Raw genomic sequence first — 19,767 nt, forward strand, 5'->3', positions numbered from 1 at the left:
CAGAGTCATCTAAAACCTGCAGGACAAAAATGAATGAGGAATAAATTAGGAAGTCCACGTGTATTTCAATTTAAAATGACTAAAAGGGCAATATAAGTGTAGTGTATCATGCACTATCTGTGCTCCTATCCATCCACCACAATATGGTGGTGGATGGATAGTATGGTTTAATGGAATATTATCATTGCTAAAATGTTTGATATTTGTGTTAAAGAGATTGAAGGTTAGCATACTTTTATAAAGGAAATATGATTTGTTTTAAAAATGCATTTGGGAACATGGGTGTGTGGATGCAGGATGTACAATGTGTGCTAGTTTTCTTTTCTTTTTTTTTGGTGTGTGTAAATGTGTTAATAACGGATCAATTGAAATGCATTTTAGACGCATCTGCAAAAAAATCCATAAACTAAATTAAATTGTGCGCTTTTATTTATGAGACAGCTTGCTAAAGCGGATCAGGTTTTCCTGCTAGTAGTCTTTGGCTTGACTCTTGCTGATGTTTATCGTGTGGTGGCAAAGCCTCCTAGTGGCCCATGAAGCATATGTTCCACTTCTTATTTAGGATTCATCCTAATGTGACCCTTAACCTGTTCTTAAAGTAATCACAGCTATAAATAAACAATAGAAATCTCCAAGGTGTTTAAAATGAAATATAATGGTTTATCTAATGGAAGGCAGTTAGGTTTTGTGTTTGATACAAATACTTAGGTCAAGAAACCAAGGAAATCTTGTTGTTGAATTTAAAAAATGGCTGAGGAATAAATTAGGACAATCTCACATGTATTTCAATTTAAACTGATTACAAGTGCAAATAAGCTATTAACTTTGATACCTATGATTAGAATATTTAGTTTCCCATTTGTCATGTTTTTTAAAAGAAGGTTTCCCCTCTTTAAACCTCAGACATTAGGATTACAATGCTGACCCCCTAAGTCAGAACAAAGACCATAGTGTGAGTAAAAAAGCAATCAGATGCCTTCAGACAGAATATTGTAGGAGCTCATGAGTCTGGTGAGGAATTGTAAGAGGTTTCAAAAAGTTTAAAAATATAAATCCCAGTGGAAACGATATAATTCACAAGTGGGCTATGTTATTCAAACCAAATGCTACTAATGGCAACAAAACAAAACAAAAAGCTTTTTTTTAAAGTATCTTGTGAGTTTAACACAACATATTTCTCTTATTTTGCCTTTTCTTTCAGTTTCCAGAGCTACAATATTTGCCTGAAACAGAAACTTAGAAATCTATGTTTCTGTTTCATAAGAACTGTTAGGAGTTATTATTAAATTACGTTAATAGCTGACCACAACCCCAAACTGTCAGTTTTGACCCAGACCTTCAGATCTCTGTAGAAAACTGAAGCTTTCGTTTTATAGAAAGCTGAAGATAAAGAGACATTTTATTGAAGCATAAAAATGCCTCTTCGCAAACATCCAAATCACCATAAAAATGATTTTGTTAGAGACAATAAAACAAACAAACAAACTAAACAAACAGACAAAAAAATTCTGTTTTAGAATAGGATTTTGAAGAGGACTAGATAGTGGGCATGACCAACCATTTCCAACTTAAGATGAGATAGATCTTTTCAAAATTACTTCAACAACTTTTGCAATGATTATTGCACATTTTCTCGCTTTTTTAAATGTTTTGTCTTTTATTTGTGTTTTAGTTAAACTCTATAAGATAAATGTCATACTGAAGGTAAAAAATATATATTCAGATAGTACTTTATATATATTTTTTTATATTAAAATGTTACATTTTATATTTTATATATATATTTTTAACATCACAAGAGAAGTTATTTGTACACTTACACTGAGGTAGATATAAAACAAAATCTATCAAATTAACTATTAAAACTGGAGAGTTGAATGAACTGGCTGTTGTTGGGAACGGTGCCAAATGAGTCGAATCCCGGAAACGAAACGTAATTCCAACTACCTGTTTGACCGTATTCATGTCTATGTGTTTGACAGCCAAGATAGACCCTTTTAGTGGCGCATGCGCATGGGGCTAGTCCCGAATGACAACTGCACCACATAACGGACAAACAGTCGGCACAGGAGCCGATGCTAACGCAGAAAGACTTAAGTCTCAGGTTAAGAACTCGTCTTACTCGGAGAACGTTATGAGGTAGATAGTTAAAATTTGAAATAAACCAGCTTTGGATGGAACAGACAGGCGCTGCCACCGTGAAAATGGACCAGGAGTTTGAAGACATGGACTCCAAAGGCCGGTGGCAGAAGCTTTACTCAGTAAGTGTGTTAGCATGTGTTAGCTAGCACAGAGCTAATTCGGTTTGTACGGAGAGCGCGCATTTTATTTGGCTGCATACACAAACTCTGACGCTGTAGTCAATGTTTTCACTTTTTGTCTGGTCTTATTTGTGATTCTTTTCTGCTCCAAGCTGATAAAGTAACTCTCACATGACGCCGTAATATCAACTTAATGTTTTGACACGGAGACTAAACTCAGCGTAAGGGGTTTAGCTCTTTGTAATTAACTGCATAAAGTTTTCTCTTTAACCTCTAATATACACGGTCGACCTTTTGATTTCGTGTGTGTAGCTCCGTCATTGGATCATTATTGGAAGATCATTTTTATGTCCTCCGCTTTACTGTAATCCAGCTCCTGTTTTGTTTACAGTCAGCGTTGACTGGTAGATTATTTACATTGATCATAGTTAATAATCACCGTACTTAAAAGTATAACCTGAAAACGAAAAGATTAAAAGTTGTATTTTGTTTCTCTGATTACTCAGGGTTAAAAAAGGTTAACTTTCAGTTTAGGTTACTTATACTGCGCTAATTAACAACAAAGGCAGTTTGCAGGTCAAAAAGTCTAATGTTTATCCAGTTATCTAGAATCGGAGTTTGTCCAAGTTTGATTTATCTTATTGAAACTCACTACAACACAGTCCAAATGTGTAGTCACATTAAGGTCTAAGCAATTTTATTGCAGTTTAATCCTGATTATAGAATAGTAGAATAATCCTTTATTTGTCCCCCAGTGGTGGAATACATGTACAATACTGTAAAAGCGTTGGTACTAGGCTAGGGTAGGAGATGTTGTGTCTTCAAGATACACCGGCACACCACCGATCTGTTGGCAGGCCTGTCAACTAGCATACAGGGACACATGAGAAAAGTCTGGATTGTCTTGAGTCTGGGGTAGGAAGTGGTAGATGACAATCCCTTGATGAATGGAGTGACCAAGTAATTTCTGTCAGTAACAACTTCCTCACCAATCTCCCTGAGGTTTTAGGTTTTTATCACCAAGTTATTTTTTTCTGGAAAACCAATTCAAGTGGTAAAATATATTATTATTTGCAAGCCGCCTAGTCAAACTAAGTTGAGAATACCAGTTGTTGAAAAGTTTGTCTGGCTAAGGAAGCCCAGCCGATTGTGTCAAGTCATCTAACTGTGTTTACACAACAATCTGTGAACTTTGTTGAACCAGTGTGTGACCTATGCATAGGAAAATGTAGCAGCGCAGCTTCAGAGGAAAAAAATTAGAACAATTAACCATGACTCATCCCATCAATAATAAAAAAACCCCCATTAAAGATCAGTGACTTAAAAATTAAATGTGTAGGGCTGACTATAGCAATATTTAGCAACACTTAAGATGATATATCCACACAATTTCATTAAAAAAGTATTATGAAGGCTTAATGTTCTGATCTTGCCATGATTATTCAGCAAATGTTCTACCCTTTTCCCAAGTAAAATAACTAATTGATTTATTAATATCTTTTCAGCAATATTCCTATTTTTTCTCATTTAAACGCAACACGAAACAAAATTGTTCTATGGAAAAAAGGAATTTAGCTAACTTTCAATTTCATTCTATTGTGAAATCTAAATTAGGATTAAAAACCATTTTCAATTCTTTGAGGGACAGCAGACTTTGTTTAGGCTAGAAATTAAAATGTATAATTTTTGGGAATTAAAGTGCTAAACATTAACAAAGAGATTGAATGCTTGGTGGGGTAAAAAAAATGGATTCAACTTTGACTTTGTGCCCCTGCTATGTTGCTATTACATTTTTTAAAAAGCAAATGATCATCTTTTTTTTGTTTTATCTCTGTTACAACTAGAAAAATAAAGTTATTTATAATAATAGTGCTACAAAACTCGAATTGACAAGGTAAATTATGATGCATTATTTGCATTCCTCGGTTTTAAACCTTTGATCTTCTTTCTAGGAAATCAGGAATCAATCCCACGAGTGCTCTTACAAAGTGGCAAAGTATCCAGAAAATCGCAACCGAAACAGATACAGAGATGTCAGTCCATGTGGGTAAACATTTGCGTTTCCTGTTCCAGCCTGTTGCGAAGTCTGCCAATTTACAACTAGTAGTAAAATATTTTCCTTCCGCTACTTTTCCTCCCTGCAGTTGATCACAGTCGGGTCAAGCTGGAGAACGCGGAAAACGACTACATCAACGCCAGTCTGGTGGTGATGGAAGACGCCCAAAGAAGTTACATTTTAACACAGGCAAGTAAAAGCAGTGGGAACAATCAAGCAAAAAAGTCATTGTGGTGTTCAAAGAACCAATTTATGTCTGTTTTATTTGTAGACCTATTTACAATGACCCTCACTGTTAATAATTTGTTGACTTTTTAAGTAGTTTTATTCAACAAATAAAATATATAAAGATTTTTACCACAAAATCTTTTAGCGTGTTTGTGCTCTAGCGTTTCTTTGGGGTTAGGTTATTTCCTGAAATGACAAAAGCATGCATAACTATAGTTGATTTTCACCAGTCTGCTGTAATTATGCAAAAAGAAATTAATGTAATAGCAAAGTTTTTATTTGGAATTTTTACTTTTTTTTTAATTCAAATACATTATATCTCTAGTTAGACCTGAGATGAGAAACGTACAGAAATTAAGCACTCTGTATTTGCTATAAAAGGAAGTTCAGTTTATGAATAGAAAAAGGCAAGGTAATTATTTTCTATGGTTATTTGCATCCTTATCTCTTTCTCTGCTGCTGTGGAAAAAAGATGCTGGCTTTAATACTTTTTCCAGAGTTTTGGTTTAGGGGGAAATATTTAGAAAAATAACTGTGTTTTTATAAAGATGAAAACTATTAATTTTAAAACATTAATTTCAATAGGCTCAACCACTCCACAACATTCATGCATACTATGCATTTGCATAGTAATCAGAAGTCATGCTTCAATCGTGTTACTCTGAACCTTTTTCCAGCAAAGCCTAATTGCCTGGAACCCTTAATTTTCATTAGGGGGAAGTTGTGTGAAATTTGACTGCAATGCTGTTTATGCAGATTACATGCAGGGGGGCTGTAAAACATTCCCTGCGCAGTTTGAAATCCTGAAATGTTGCCTTGACTACGGTAAATTTGTTAATTTTAAAAAATGAGAAAAGGTCTATTCCAGTTAAATTTACCAAAAGCATAATAGTTATGAGTCTGAGTTTAAATCAGGATGACTAAATTATAATGCTTATATAAGGATGAGCCAACTGAAGACTCGGGGTAATTCAAAAAGTGGCTGTATTTTGGTTAAACGTCTACAAAGGTAATCTATTTTTATCCTTGTAAATGCAGTGGAAACAGATGGGGCCCCTCAAAAAGCCCCTAAAGTTAAAATACTGCTGCTACATGTTAAGCAGCCAACTAGAGAAGTTAATGGCGTTGCTTACTGGAGAAACATTGCATGCAACTGTGCTGTTTGTTTTGTCCACAGGGCCCCCTCAAGAACACTTGCGGCCACTTTTGGCTCATGATCTGGGAGCAGAAGACGAAGGCGGTCATCATGCTCAACAGGGTCATAGAGAAAGGATCAGTGAGTACTGGATGGAAAAAAAAAAAAGTATTCAACACCGGTACTCGGATATGTGCTGAAATGCTAAACAGACCACAGCACGAGTGGTTGCACCATTACCATTGAATGATTAGTTTTACACAGTGAGTTACTGACCCACAGCATCCTTTAAAGTGCCATCCATCCATCACTTATATGTCTGCTTTAAAGTGGCCCCGAATTTAGTGTAGGGAAGTATGGATTTTTATAATAAAAGTGCAGGAATCATGTTTTTATGAATACACTTTATCAGCAGATTATTGTTTAACCAACGACAGAAAGATGTAGTGTGTTTGTGATGAAAGCCAACCTCTTAGCCCTGTAACTCCATGATCCCGCGTTGTGCAGATTAAATACTCAAATAAACCTCTCACAAACTGCACAGCTGTGACCTCGCTTTCTGAGTAAAGCAGCTGGATTGGATCTCTCTTTGTCATGAGATTTACCGTTTCTTGGAAATGGAAGATAAAGAGCACATAGTGCACAGATAGTATGAATGCAAAAAAGCCTTTCTGTGTGTGTTTTCGGTGGTTTTTCAGCAACAAGCTCTTTTTTTTGTTGAATAATGTAATCAATTTAATCAAGCTTCATGTTCTTGTTACGTGTCTGATTAAAGACATGACCTCTGTTTTTATTTCCTGAGAAAATTGTCAAATGATTGCTCTTGTTCAAACCACTATGTTTATAGTTAGTAATTTTATTGCAGTTGAGTTGTTTTACCGTTGCTTGACATAGTTTATCCTATTATTCTAAGGGTCAAATTATCCTCCTGCTTAGTCAGATGTTTATTTTTATTTGGACAATGTCCAGCCTATGTCTCTACTATTTTTATTTTTTCTTTCTGCAACAGGAAAAGTGTGCCCAGTACTGGCCGACGGCAGAGGAGAGAGAGATGGCCTTCAGAGACACGCGCTTTATGGTCACACTGCTGTCAGAAGACACCAAGTCTTACTACACCACCAGAGTATTGCAGCTGCAGAATATTAATGTAGGCTGCTGCTTTATTTAGCACATATCTTTAATTTGAACTAATCCAAAGATAATATAAAGACACACTGTGTTTCCTAAATATTTTCAGAAGTGATGCATTGTTGTGATTGTCTTGCAGATCTTGCAGCATTGCAGTTTTATGATTTTAACTTTAATATTTAAGTGGTCTAAACACAACATGCTTTATAACTTTGGAGTATTTAATATTCAATCTGTATCTTGTTTTAGGTGCCATTGCCTCAAAACCTTTCCAATTTGTTGTTAGTACAACAACTAACTTCAGTGTATTTAGTAGGGATTTTATGTGAAGGTGAACTTCTACCATAGCCTCAACTATTGGTACTCCTTGAATTTTTTTAACATTGCATCACACTGTTAAAAAAAATGTTGAAGCGTCTCTAATACAAGCTTCAATGTAATTAAGATAATTAAGATTTTACTGAGCAACTACGTGTTGTGAGATGGGAGGCAGATGCTGCATGGTTTTCACATTTTTAAGCATAAAAATCTTGATAGCGATACAGTATTCTGTGAAACTGGGTTTTTCTGCAGTTTCAGTTGCAAGTCTTTAGGGGTTTGACTCTACTAACTTTGTAAACCTCAATATGGAAATTTTCAACCATTTTTCTTTTAAGAATAAATCAAACTTGGACAGATCGGTTGGAAGCAGCAATGTTTAAGCATTTCCTCAGATGCTCATTTAGTTGGATTTAGGTGTGGACTTTGACTAGACTACTTCAACACATAAATCTGCATTGATATGTGCACCAACATGTTTTCTTCCTTATTTAGCTTCACCTATCTTAAAATAGAAAAAAAATAGGAAAGAAAAACTTTATATGTCCCAACTGGTGACAGATTAAAAGCACATAACGCTTTCTTTTAACTCTCAATCACCTTCTTTGTCCACCAGATGTTGATTTTGTTAATGAACAGAAGCTGAAACTTGTTGCACTTTTTTTCAGCTATTTAACACGCTTCACTGAACCTCATATAACCTCACACATACTGACAGGAATCAGCACCTTAGAATCAGTGGAAACAAACAGTGGGTAGTAATTTCCCTGCTCCTAATTTTAGCTACATTCGTCTTCCTTTCACAGACGGGCGAGAAGAGAGAGATCCATCACTTTCACTACACCACGTGGCCTGATTTCGGTGTCCCTGAATCCCCGGCATCCTTCCTGAACTTCCTCTTTAAAGTGCGGGAATCTGGAGCGTTAGGGATGGACCATGGACCGGCAGTGGTGCACTGCAGTGCTGGAATTGGACGCTCGGGGACATTCTCATTAGTAGACACATGCCTTGTTCTTGTAAGTGCATTTGCTTCTTCCCCCCCCTTTGGTCTATACGTCCTCTGAGGGAATAAATGTTTTTTTTATTTGCCCTATCACATCAACCAGCAGCAGTTCTTCCTATAATGTGTTGCTGTGTCTGCACACTTTGTCTTATATGCTTGCAAACTGCCAGGAAAATAGCATTCTGCTTTTATAATATATATTCAGTTGGAAATCCATGCATTTACCTTAATGTGGTAAGTTTTAACCCATAGCAGACGCCCAGCTTGCTTATGAAACTTTCTGTTAAATTTAGTCATATCTTACATAAAAGTTTCTATAATAAAACCATGTTGAATTTAGAGTTTTTCATTTATATGTCAATATTTGAGTGCATCTTAATTCCTTCCAAACGGGGCAAAGAGGTTGTTTTGTAATCTGTGTGTCCAATCTGAAATCGTTGCTGCCTCTGCTGAACACTTAGTCACACACTAGAAAAATCACGCCATGAAATATGGGAATCGACTGCTGGAAACTCAGTTACACTATTCTTATTCAACCTGCAATAGGAAGTTGTATTGCAGCTGCCTTAAAACATCTAATCTTCTTCATATCTAGTCAAATAAAATGTGACCACGTGCTTTGATGAACCATTCATATCTTTTGACCTTTTCCCATTTAGCTACATTACTTGAGCTTATTTAATTGAAATTTTATGTGATAAAGCAAATTATAAATTGTTCACATAGCGCATTCTTCAAATTGTTCTTCACATTTGCGCACTAAATCCTTGTAAGCCTGGCTTTTGCTTCGAATATTGCTATCTGTCTTTGCTTTGCACAGCTACAGATTGATTTTGTCATTCATTACATTTTATAAAATGCCTCCAGACACCTCTTGATTACTTTTCTCATTAGTGCTCTCTTTGCCCAGCCTGCTAATTCAGGTGGACGGCCCCGACTTGGTTGGTTTGCAGTTTTACTTTTCTATTTCCATTCTCAGATGATGGATTGAATCGCGCTCCATGAGGTCTCTAAAAGTTTGCAATATTGTTTTCCAACTTGAACCCGATTTTAACGTCTCTGCAACTTTATCCCTCACCTGTCTGCTCTGCTCCTTGGTCTTTATGAGGTTTTCTTTCTGAGTGGTTCTTTATCAAATCTCTTGTTATAAGAAAAAACACTTTTGATTTTAATAGTTAGACTGCCAGTATCAGTCTTCCTCCACAGGGAACTGTAAACTCTTTGTTGCGAGGTGCTTGCTCTATTTTAATTGCTATGGCCAACTGAGAAATCCACATTCATATGAGAGTTCCTGTTTAAACAATGCAGAACACAGAAAATCAGGAAGTCACCAGAGAAAGTTCCTCCATAAAAGCTGAGCCAAGTTGTGTTGCTTTTTCTTCTAGATGGACAAACGGAAAGATCCGTTGTCAGTGGACATCAAGAACATCCTTTTAAAGATGAGGAAATACCGCATGGGTCTGATCCAGACTCCCGAACAGCTGCGCTTCTCCTACATGGCTGTCCTTGAAGGAGCAAAGTTCATCATGGGCGACTCTTCTGTGCAGGTATGACTCATATTCATACACCCCAACTTATGATTTGTTTAATTTTCAGGTGTTGGTTTTTACTATCCATTTTAATTATATGTAATATTTTGAGATATATTGTTTGCAGTTCAATAAACAGATTCTTTCTTATCAGTGAATTTTTAGTTGGAAGTAAAAATACACTGCCTGGGGCAAAAAAAAAAAAAAAGGAAAAGGTTGCTTCCTGAATTTAGCTAAGCAAATGGGGACTAGCCTTCTTCTAGGCAATACACAAATTATCAACAATTAAGTGTTTTTAGTGTCTTATTTTGTCACCTGGATTCATCCAGGCCAACTCTTTCACATTTATTGACTTCCTCTCTTCCATATGTTTTCACCGGTAGAACCAATGGCGTGTGTTGTCTGAGGAAGATCAGGAGCCGTCCTCGGAGTCTCCGCCCTCCTCCGAGCCTCAGGCCCGGTGTCCACCGGAGCGACACAATGGGACCCAGAGAGGAGGTCAGCAGGAGGAGGCAGAGGACTACAGACAGGACAGCAGAGTTCCTACTCAGTCTTCCTGCAAGGAACAGGAGCTGGATGGCAGCACAACACAGTCAGTATCATATATATGCAGTTTCATTCGGCACTAATAAACATCTTAATGGAAATAAATGTATCTCATAATTTATGAAAAATTAGACCAAAAGTTGAACTTTATCTTCCCATTGAACAAGAGTTAAGCTAATGCCAAATCTCTAATATCTATTTGTTAAAACACTAAGATTCTACTATAGAACAGGAGGGGAAAAAGAGTGCCTCCTTCATGGTCCTGAATCGAGATTTGGACTTTCACTCAGCTCCCACGGTTTCATTTTTCACCTGGATTAGGTGTAACGGGTTTTGTTCACTGGAAAGCCTGAGGGACGTTCCTCACTTTAGATTCAGAATGGAAAAAAGAATCTGGTGCAACTAAACACTTAAGTTTGCAAACTTGGTGTAAACTCAAAAACATTTATCACAACCAAATTTGGAGAAGTTCATCAGGCTTTTCGTCAAAGGCTTTGTCTGGAGAATGAGTCGTCACGAAATGCTAATCACCCAATCAGAATTCCACTGGACAATGCTGCGACAGAGGTCCAATAAAAAAAAAATGGGTTATTGGATTTTGGTCGTGTTGTTTTTTTTTGCTACTGCACTTTATTTAGACAAGAGACACACCAATCAATCCTTCAAAATAAAACCATCTCCAACTCTAATCTTTCTACTGAATAAAGAGACATTTCACATTCATATTCAACAGATTTATCCATGTTTACTTTACCTAATCATGGATAATTCAAAAGAAAATTCATTTATACACAAATATACACACACCATGCTTTATGTATTTTGCCAATGTATAAATTGGCAAAAAATGGTATCAATTACATAAAACATAGTTGCAAATGTCCAGGGTATTCAGACATGACTCTTTCAGTCAATAAAGGATGATTTGGAGTTACTTGGTGAAGGCGGTAAATTCTGTACTCTGTGCATAAAAGTAATTAGAAAGACGTCACTAAACCAATTTTCATCTCTTTTTTTTTACACAGCAAACGACGCAGAGAAGATAACCTCTCCAAATCTGTCAACACCAAAACACCCCAAGGCAAGTCCAGGTCAACCGACTCGGACAGGAAGAGGAAAAGGTGATTAAATCTTGAGGTTCAAACCACTTTGTGTTTCTTTTGCATTTATTCAGAACCTTGTGCAATTTCTAATAAATGTCCAGTGCAAAGTTAGATATAAAACATGTAGATGAGGAAGACAGTGAGATCCTGTCCATCATATCTGTTGAAAGAAGGCTGATGCATAAAATCTGCATTTCTGCAAAATCTGCTATTGTGCAGATTTATTTATTTGTTTATTTATTTGAAGAAGAAAGAGTCCTGATGAGATTTCTTCAGTTTACTGGCGTCTCAGTGTTGTTGTCCTAGAAAGACTTACAGTTAGACCTGATGGAGCATTTACTCTGATGACAGCACAGCGTCGAAGTCACTTCTGAGAAGCCTCCCTTTGTTGTGTGATATGTCGGCGGTGTTCCAGTAAGAGCAGCGTGAAAGTGCAATCGTTTCTGATCAGGTCTCACTCTCCTGTTGTGGTTTTCCTGGACAGTTTGGGGTGTATTTGCTGCACATGACGAGACATTTCCTGTCCAGTGGGGGGCAGCCTGTCTTTACTCCCCTCTGAGACAGAAACGACCACGAGGAGAACGTTTAGAGGAGGAACTTTATCCACAGCTTGTGAAAACGATCAGCCACATTTGTACCTGGAGGTGTGTGTGTGGGGGTGTGCGTGTGTGTGTGTGTGTGTGGCTGTGCGGTTTGGAGTTGTGGCTGCTCTTCAGCATGGTGTGTGTATATTTGTGTTCACCTGTGGTTAATGCTTTGTGAAACTGAAATGTCAGGCTGAACTAAACCAAAGCGAGATGCAAATGTGTTGAACATAGGAACGTTTTAATTGTGCCTTTTTTTTTTGTAAGCAGAATTAATTTATGGTAATTCATGTGAAAGTACAAATTTAGTGGTGTGATCGACAGAATCCACAATGTAGTTCTGTAAAAAGAAAAAGAGGAGATAATTTCTGAACAAATCACTTTTCTTTTGCTGCTGCTTCTAACATTCAGTTATAGTTTCTTGAGTCTCAGCATGTTTCGCTTAAACTGTGAGATGCTTTTCTGAATGTATGATTTTTATTTTTTTGTTATTTTTAGATTAGTATGAAAAGCTTAAAGCTTCTTTGTATACTTTGTTCTGAGTCAAAACAAAGTGCCTGTTCATACACTAGCTTCTTACGTTGGCATTGACACATCACTTCCCATTTTCTTGTTGTATTCATGTCATTAAACAATATCAAGGGAGTTTAGTTGTTGATGTAGTTAAGTACCTTCATAAATTACAGAGGCATAAAAATACATTTGAGTTTTAATTTAGATGTATATTTTACCACTACTTTTATTCTCATTTATGAGTTCTTTTCCAAGTTTGGACCAGTTGACTTCTACAAAATAACTCATAAATGACCTCCTACTGGTACATATTATTTATTTGAGTCATACAGTCCCATTTTCTGTACAGTTGACTCTGAGCAGGTTGTAGAAAGTATGAGACGACTCATTTTTCAGTTTGGTACAATTTGACTAAAATTGGAAACGTTCATAGAGGAAAAATGATTAACATTTGCTGCTGAACAAAACCCTCAGGTTTTCTTCACATGGCTTCAGATGGCAACCATGGGGATCTTTTGTTTTTGTCTCCTGCTTATCCGTGATCAGGTCAGGGGCACAAGTCCAGGACCGTCCAAGACTCCAAATAATTCAGATTAGAATAGAGTAGGAATGAGCTTTATTTTCCCTCAGCTGGGAAATCCAGATTTTCCAGCAGCAAAGTGACGGGCAACTCAAAACATGCAGGTTCACACAAATACAGAAGTATGCAAACAGAAAGTAAGAATATGAGATTACAGTGGAGGGAAATTTACAGCATCAGAAAAAAATGTGTGATTATTAGAAATGCTATGATTCAAATAAATGTGAAACTGAATAGAACTGATGGAAACAAGTACAATATGTACCTTTGTGTTTATAAAAAAAAAAGTCTACAATAAATGGAAAAGTTATGCAAATAACAGATTGGATGTAAAAATGTTGGTAGATTTGAGGGCAGTGATGGTTATAAAGCCAAGCAGCTGCTGGGAGGAAGGATCTGTGATTACGTTCTTTTGTGCACCAAGGATTCAGCAATGCATTAACTTCAATTTTCTAAAATCTATAAGAAATACGTTGGCACATTATTACACCTTTCTATTGTGCCTTTATTCTCTACATAATAAATAAAGATCTTTTTACCCACCAAAGGGTTTTTGCACAAAGTGTTCACTGTATTCAAAGAAATTCAACAAAACCTGTTAAGTTAAAACAATTAAAACGATTCTGAGCTTATTATTGGTTAGTTTTTCACAAGCAGAAATCTAATGATTATCTGTTATTAGCGATAACATTTCCTGTTGTCCGTGATCAGGAAATGATCAAGGATCACTGTTACGTTTGCTGCCCTGCAAGATTTCGCTCCACGTGCACAAGCTAGCTAAGCCTGAACAGAAGAGAATCAGTTTTTCTCAGGAAATTGTCGCCCATCTGTCTCTGAATATATGCTTAACTACCTGAAAGGTGATCACTGTTTAAGCTGTCGTCACCTGTTTTGTTTTTAAGCTCTTTGGGGGCCTTGGAAAGTCGACAGCATTGCTGCCAAAGGCAATACATCCACACTAGGATGAGGATCAGGTCATTATTTAGTGTTTGTAATTATTCACAAAGTTAATTTATAACTGAAAAGTCATGTTTTTGTTTATAGCTTTCCTAAATACACTTAATATTTACAGCACATACTTCGAAATTTAGCTCTGGTACGTGAACGGACCGTATCTCAATCTCATTTAATTTCTTATCTGTATGGATGTAAAGTCCACACAGTTGCCAGCTTCGTCCCCAATAAATTAAATGATGAATATGTGATAACACAGTAAAAAGCTTATTGCATCTTATTTACTATTTATAATGAGGAATAAAAATATTGTTTTCAGATGTAGAAATGTACATTTAAGTGTGACATGCATTTGTTTTTAGCCCCCATTACTAAATGTGGGCATTTATCATTTATTTTTGATAAATATTCATTTATCATTTTCACAAAAAATTACAATTAATTATTATTAGTTCTCCGTTTGGTCAATGAGTGCATCAATAAATTTGAAAATATAAAACGTAATTATTGTTTGCTGCTTAATGACACAAATCACACTTTCATTGGTCTCCTGAAGAATATTACACATGGGTATGTTTGGGGTTATTATTGCTGTGCTCCTAAAAAAAGTTATTTTTATTTTGATAAAACTTTAAGTCCATACTTTGATGCCTCTAAAATAAATTGCAGTACAATCAGTTTTCCTTAGAGAAGCCACTTAATTAGCTGTGTAATTTTCTGTATAATTACTCTATCCTGTGAAGAATAAAAACCAGCAGAAGTTAAAAGCAGGTCACCAACAACATCCTGACCCATGAATGTCTTAAATACTGAAAATACTAAACCAGGTGTCCATTTTCTCCACAATTTCTGCGCTGCTTTGCGTTTGTCAGACCATCAAGATGGAAATGCTCAGATAATCTGCAGTGCTGAGTGGGATGCCTCTGTTTAAAGTGTGAAATTCTGCTTTTAATTCATCTAATACGACTCTCTGCACGTCTCGCACGATTGAAGTGATTCAAGGCAAGCATCCGAAACGTCACAGCGGTCTGAGTTTCTTTTCCACTTTGTGTCTCGTGACAGGATGAAAACCAGCGACTGCTAACCAGCTCCACCTGAGTTTGGCTCCGGCAGCGAAGCCAGCCTCGGCAGGGAACTCCAGCTCTCCACCCCTCTATCCAAACCTCCGTGCTCTTCCTCCTCTTCTTTTGCCCTTTTCTTTTTTTTACGTTCGTCATGGTTTTAGTCCGGCCAAGTCCCATGCTTTCAGCAACACTCGCCTCATAACTCTTCATGTCTTTAGCTTCAGCGTTTTCCCCCAAATCCTCTCCGAAATGTTTACAGCAGACACTTTGACATTCACACAGGAGCTTTAAACCCCCTCCTCAGACCTCACCTCCGCGTTTTGCTTTTGTTGTTTTCCTCGCATTCTGACCTCTCTTATAAGACTGAACAGTAGGGGGGGTACGCATTGCCAATTTGTAATGCTGTTCATATGTGTATTTTTAGAAAGAAAAAAAAACATTTTTTCAGAGGCGAAAACAAGAGGTACTATTTTTTATAAAAAATCTACTTGAAGTTTTTAAAGGTGACGTGGGGTTTGGTATAAGACAAGTACTGCCTCCTCCCCCAAGTAATAGTGGCATGATATTTCAATGATGTACATAGTGCTCTGTTGGTTTTTTAAAGATGTGTATTAAAGATATTTTTGCTTGTAAAGAGAAAAATAAAGAGCTTATGTTACAGATCTTAATGCTGCAGAAAACTCATGACTTGTTCTCCTTTTGAAATTAAGTTGTCTTAAGTTTATTTAGAGTGTAAGCTCAAAATAAAACTGGTATTTTGTTTACCTACGCATCTGTATTTCTCGTTTTTATTTTAAAGCAAAACATATACGAACAAAACAAAACAGTTTTCTCTTTTTAAAACATTCCTTTCCCATAACCAGGCCCGCTCACACAACGTCCAATACAGTGATGCAAACAGACGGACAAAAACCGCGGACCTGGCAGCCGGCCCGGCCGTTGAATAAGAGTTGCTCTGTTACGACAGCGGATCAAATTACTTGGAGGTTGGACTGCCAGGAACACACGACGGCACCGAGCCAAGCCCTTTCAGTTAGCGGGGTGGATTTAAAAGGAGTGAAATCAGGTTGTTATCACTTTAAATAAACACGCAGGTGTCCGATAAGACTTTATTGGAAAACACTGGAAGGGACGCAGGAGAGCTCGAGTCGAAAACTCTTGGAAATGACGGCGCAGGGAATATCAAGAGATGAATTATGCAAGTTTAAAGATTTAAGCTCATTTTTGCAACTAAAATATCCTCAATTAGAAAAGTGCAGGAGGGATGCCGCTCCCAAACAGCAAACTCCAGGAAGTTGGAATCTTCCACTTGCTGTTCGGTTGTTCGCTCTGGAAGACAAGAAAACATAATAAAAAATGTAAACTTTTGTTTCTGGTTTGATGCCTGCAGACGTAGAAGAAAGCCTAGTTTTAGGCTGACCTGGCCGTCCAGCAGATGGAGCCAGTCGTTGAGGTGGTTGACGAGGGCGAATGCATCAGGAATGTTGTCGCCTTCTGAGCAGAAGAGCAGCAGCACCGCCAGCGGGAGATCCTCGGCACAGCTGAACACATCCACAGCGGCGACGCGTCATTTTGACACCAACGCAGACATTGATGTGTGAAAGGACTGCAAGGTTTTACATTTACTGACATGAGAGGCAGCAGTGCCTTGCTAAAGTATCCACACCCCTATGACTTTATTTACTTTTTTTTTTTTTTTTTACATTTTGTCATGTTTAATGTGGTAAACCAACAGAAAGTAGTGCATGAATTTAAAGTAGAAAAAAATCTGATAAGTGTGGAAAGCATTTCTCCTGCTCCCCCTTTGAGTGACCCCCACCAAATAAAATCAACTTCAGTTATAGTTTTAAGCTCAGATTCTAAATTGGATTCAGGAATAGACTTTGACTAGGCCATTCTGAACAATGGATATTCTTTGTTCACTGTTGCTCTGGCAGGTTTTCATTCAGCATTGCCTTGTATTTAACTCCACCAGGCAATTAGCCCTGACAGGTTTTGCTGTTTCTGCTACCAGCATGATGCTGCCACTACCATATTTAACAACAAGGATGATGTTTATCAAGGTGAAGTGCAGTGTAGGTTTTTTTTCTTGATGTGTAGATCAATAAGATCAATTTTGAGCACTTTCTTCCACATGCATGATTAATGATGTTTCTCAATAGTTGCGCTGTACCAGAAGTATTTCCAGATCAGTGCTACATATGCTTGGAATATTGCTTATTACACAGAGGTGGAGGAAAAGGAGCTGCACGTTGCACTTTTCTGAAATCCTTAGAACCATCTGCTTGTATTCTTTCTGCTGGTCTTGTGGTTGTAACAAGAAAGAGTGTGAAAATGACTGCATCTCTCTGTACCTGTCTGTGTAAAGGCCTTTGGTGATGCCGCCTCCTGGGATGCAGAGTCTCGGCTCTGCGTCTGCGTCTACTCCAGGAAACGCCGGGATCCGCTCCATCTCCCTCCAGCCCAGCTCCTTCAGAGCGTCCGCGCTCGCAGCCAGCATGGACGGCGTCATCAGGTACCTCAAAGAAATGCTTTAACCCCAACGAGACGTGGGCATTCATAACCCAAGCAAATAGAAAAACAAACAAAAATAAAAAAAATCGATTTTGGGGAGCATATTTTTACCCCTGCAGCTGCTGGTCGTCCCTCTGGTAGGCATGGCTGCTGGACAGAACCACCGTCCTGGAGAAACCGCTGGCTTTGATCCAGGACTTGAGCTGCTGACGAAACTTCCTAGACCTCGTCTGCAGTTAAAACAAGGTTTGGAGCCGTGAACATGATGGTGTTCACAGAGACGACACACGAACATGGTCAGAAGTTCAGCTGCACATATCATAGGAATCCAAGGCAAATAAATGTAGGGCTTTTGGCAATTTAGATGTTATAATTGTCTGAAGTTAGTGTGCATAACATAGAATATGTACAGAAAGAACCATTAATATTATTGTAAAAGCCTCACAAAATAGGTCTTTTTTCACCATCAACAGGATTTTGGCATAAATACTTGAGCTCGTTAGAATAGTGAATTACCGTAATTTCCGGACTATAAGCCCCTACTTTTTTTTTCTTTTTTACATACATACTTTGAACACTGCAATCCTGCTAATATATGGCTTCTTACCAAAGGGATTCAAAAGGCTAGAATGATACGTGATGAAGAGAACAGCACAAATATAAATATATATTTATTTAAATGAATGATTGGAAATTATTACAATGTTCTTTTTTATATAATTTTTAGGAAAGAAAATTAAACATAAAACACAGTGCTGAGTGTTTACCTGGATTATCGGTGCTCTGATCTGAAGAACTGCCAGTTTCAGCTCTGCTGCTGTGTAAACTGGATAAAAGTCAGTTGACAGATTAGTACCAGGCAGAAAACTACTTATTTTCTGCATGTAGAAAACATGGAAAATGAGCTGTAACTGAGATGTGGTGCTACCTTCTGCAGGAGTGTGCAGCTCCTCGGCGTCCGCTTTGCTGCTGGCGTAGGGGTTGTTCCCGGCCATGGGGATCAGGCAGTCTGTGTGGAAGTAGCCCACTCTGCTCATGTTGAGGGTGGACACAATGAGGTCAACGGCCAGCTGACCCACGTTACCGACGGCGACTGCAGGCTGTCAAGGCGATAAACAAAGGTAGAGGAATATTTTCCAATGTATTATATTCTATGTGAAAAAATGAGTGCTATTTGTAATACGTTATCACTATGAATTTCCACACTTGATTCCTACGTGAGAAAAAACCCTCATAATAACTTTGTAGTTCAAGACAATGTTCACCTCTTCTTCCTAGCATTTATTTTATTTATCGATTAATCGGTCGATTATTTTGACGATTAATCAGATAAAAATGGGCACATTCTACATATTTTTCATTTAAGCACTTAACCCTTTTTATACAACATTAGAAATAAATCAAAAGATTCAGATAAAAAACGCATAACATTTATTAAAAAAAAAACTCTGCAAGGCACCCAAATAATCCTGGCTATTCTACAATAAAAGCAGCTAGTCAGTGTTTTTACTCTAAATAACATGAGTTATATTTGTATAAAGTTATTTTATACGTTATAACATGAGAGAAAGCTGTCCTTTTGCTAGATTTCACCGCTTAAACACAAACATTGCTGATATAAGAGGCTGATGCAGAAGATTAACTCCGTCAAACTCACCATGACGAGGGTGAAACCTTTGAAGGCAGCCGGGGAGTCTTGCGAAGAAATAAACATGGCGTTCTTTGGTCGGAAAACACACAGAACCAGGCGAGTGAGCAGAAAAATTGTTTAAATGAAGCTGGATCAGGTAAAACTATAATTTCTCAGCAGGTTTCACTTCAAGTTTCATGCCTGCTAGTGTTATGGGCCTTTTGGACGCCTCTCTGTCGATGACTGATGACAGAAACGCTAGTAAGGAGGCCTGTGAATGCCTGAAGGAAATGCAAAAATAAAATATAATTTCCTCAACACAAAATATACGTGGTAAAGTTTTTTTTTTTTACTGATTTTCTTTTCACTTACATTATTTCAACCAATTATGTGAGTAAGCTTAATACCAACATATACCTTTTTAAATTGTAGTTTGTATTATGTCCAGGCAAATTAATAGGCAACAAAACAAGTGGTGGCCCTGCACTATTTTTCTGCCGGCGAGGTAAACGCCGCATCCGTGGGGAAAGCGGAGATTATGCGCTGATTAAACCCGGATAGACAGCAAACTCCTGCTGTCTCTCCGGGATCTAGATACTATCTAGGGCCAAACGTGTCACA

The 19,767-nt window shown here is 37.5% G+C and overlaps 2 protein-coding genes across 2 annotated transcripts; one reads left to right on the forward strand and one right to left on the reverse strand.

Moving 5' to 3' along the window:
- The first annotated feature begins 2,012 nt into the window (after window positions 1–2,012).
- Window positions 2,013–15,771, forward strand: LOC102229317 (tyrosine-protein phosphatase non-receptor type 2-like). The gene is made up of 10 exons (XM_023345106.1): window positions 2,013–2,261; window positions 4,214–4,304; window positions 4,406–4,506; window positions 5,723–5,821; window positions 6,690–6,827; window positions 7,933–8,142; window positions 9,515–9,676; window positions 10,042–10,250; window positions 11,230–11,325; window positions 15,001–15,771. Exons 1-10 carry the CDS (start codon window positions 2,175–2,177, stop codon window positions 15,020–15,022), a joined length of 1,215 nt encoding a protein of 404 aa, XP_023200874.1. The 5' UTR covers window positions 2,013–2,174; the 3' UTR covers window positions 15,023–15,771.
- A 326-nt stretch (window positions 15,772–16,097) lies between these two features.
- On the reverse strand, window positions 16,098–19,493 carry psmg2 (proteasome assembly chaperone 2). The gene is made up of 7 exons (XM_023345107.1): window positions 19,174–19,493; window positions 18,445–18,616; window positions 18,284–18,342; window positions 17,628–17,746; window positions 17,357–17,533; window positions 16,423–16,543; window positions 16,098–16,331 (listed from the first exon to the last, which is right to left on the reverse strand). Exons 1-7 carry the CDS (start codon window positions 19,228–19,230, stop codon window positions 16,248–16,250), a joined length of 789 nt encoding a protein of 262 aa, XP_023200875.1. The 5' UTR covers window positions 19,231–19,493; the 3' UTR covers window positions 16,098–16,247.
- Between the last annotated feature and the right edge of the window lie 274 nt (window positions 19,494–19,767).

This window comes from Xiphophorus maculatus, chromosome 13 (assembly GCF_002775205.1).
Source record: "Xiphophorus maculatus strain JP 163 A chromosome 13, X_maculatus-5.0-male, whole genome shotgun sequence".
Taxonomy (NCBI): domain Eukaryota; kingdom Metazoa; phylum Chordata; class Actinopteri; order Cyprinodontiformes; family Poeciliidae; genus Xiphophorus; species Xiphophorus maculatus.

Excerpts from the sequence above, each read along its gene's own strand:
- psmg2 (XM_023345107.1), bottom strand. The coding sequence starts at position 19,230 with ATGTTTATTTCTTCGCAAGACTCCCCGGCTGCCTTCAAAGGTTTCACC. Across the intron at positions 17,747-18,283 it reads TCAGAGCACCGATAATCCAG|ACGAGGTCTAGGAAGTTTCG; the intron begins GTAAACACTCAG and ends TTTTAACTGCAG. Across the intron at positions 17,534-17,627 it reads GACGACCAGCAGCTGCAGGG|CATTTCTTTGAGGTACCTGA; the intron begins GTAAAAATATGC and ends TTGGGGTTAAAG.
- LOC102229317 (XM_023345106.1), top strand. The coding sequence starts at position 2,175 with ATGGAACAGACAGGCGCTGCCACCGTGAAAATGGACCAGGAGTTTGAA. Across the intron at positions 6,828-7,932 it reads TGCAGCTGCAGAATATTAAT|ACGGGCGAGAAGAGAGAGAT; the intron begins GTAGGCTGCTGC and ends TTCCTTTCACAG. Across the intron at positions 10,251-11,229 it reads CTGGATGGCAGCACAACACA|CAAACGACGCAGAGAAGATA; the intron begins GTCAGTATCATA and ends TTTTTTACACAG.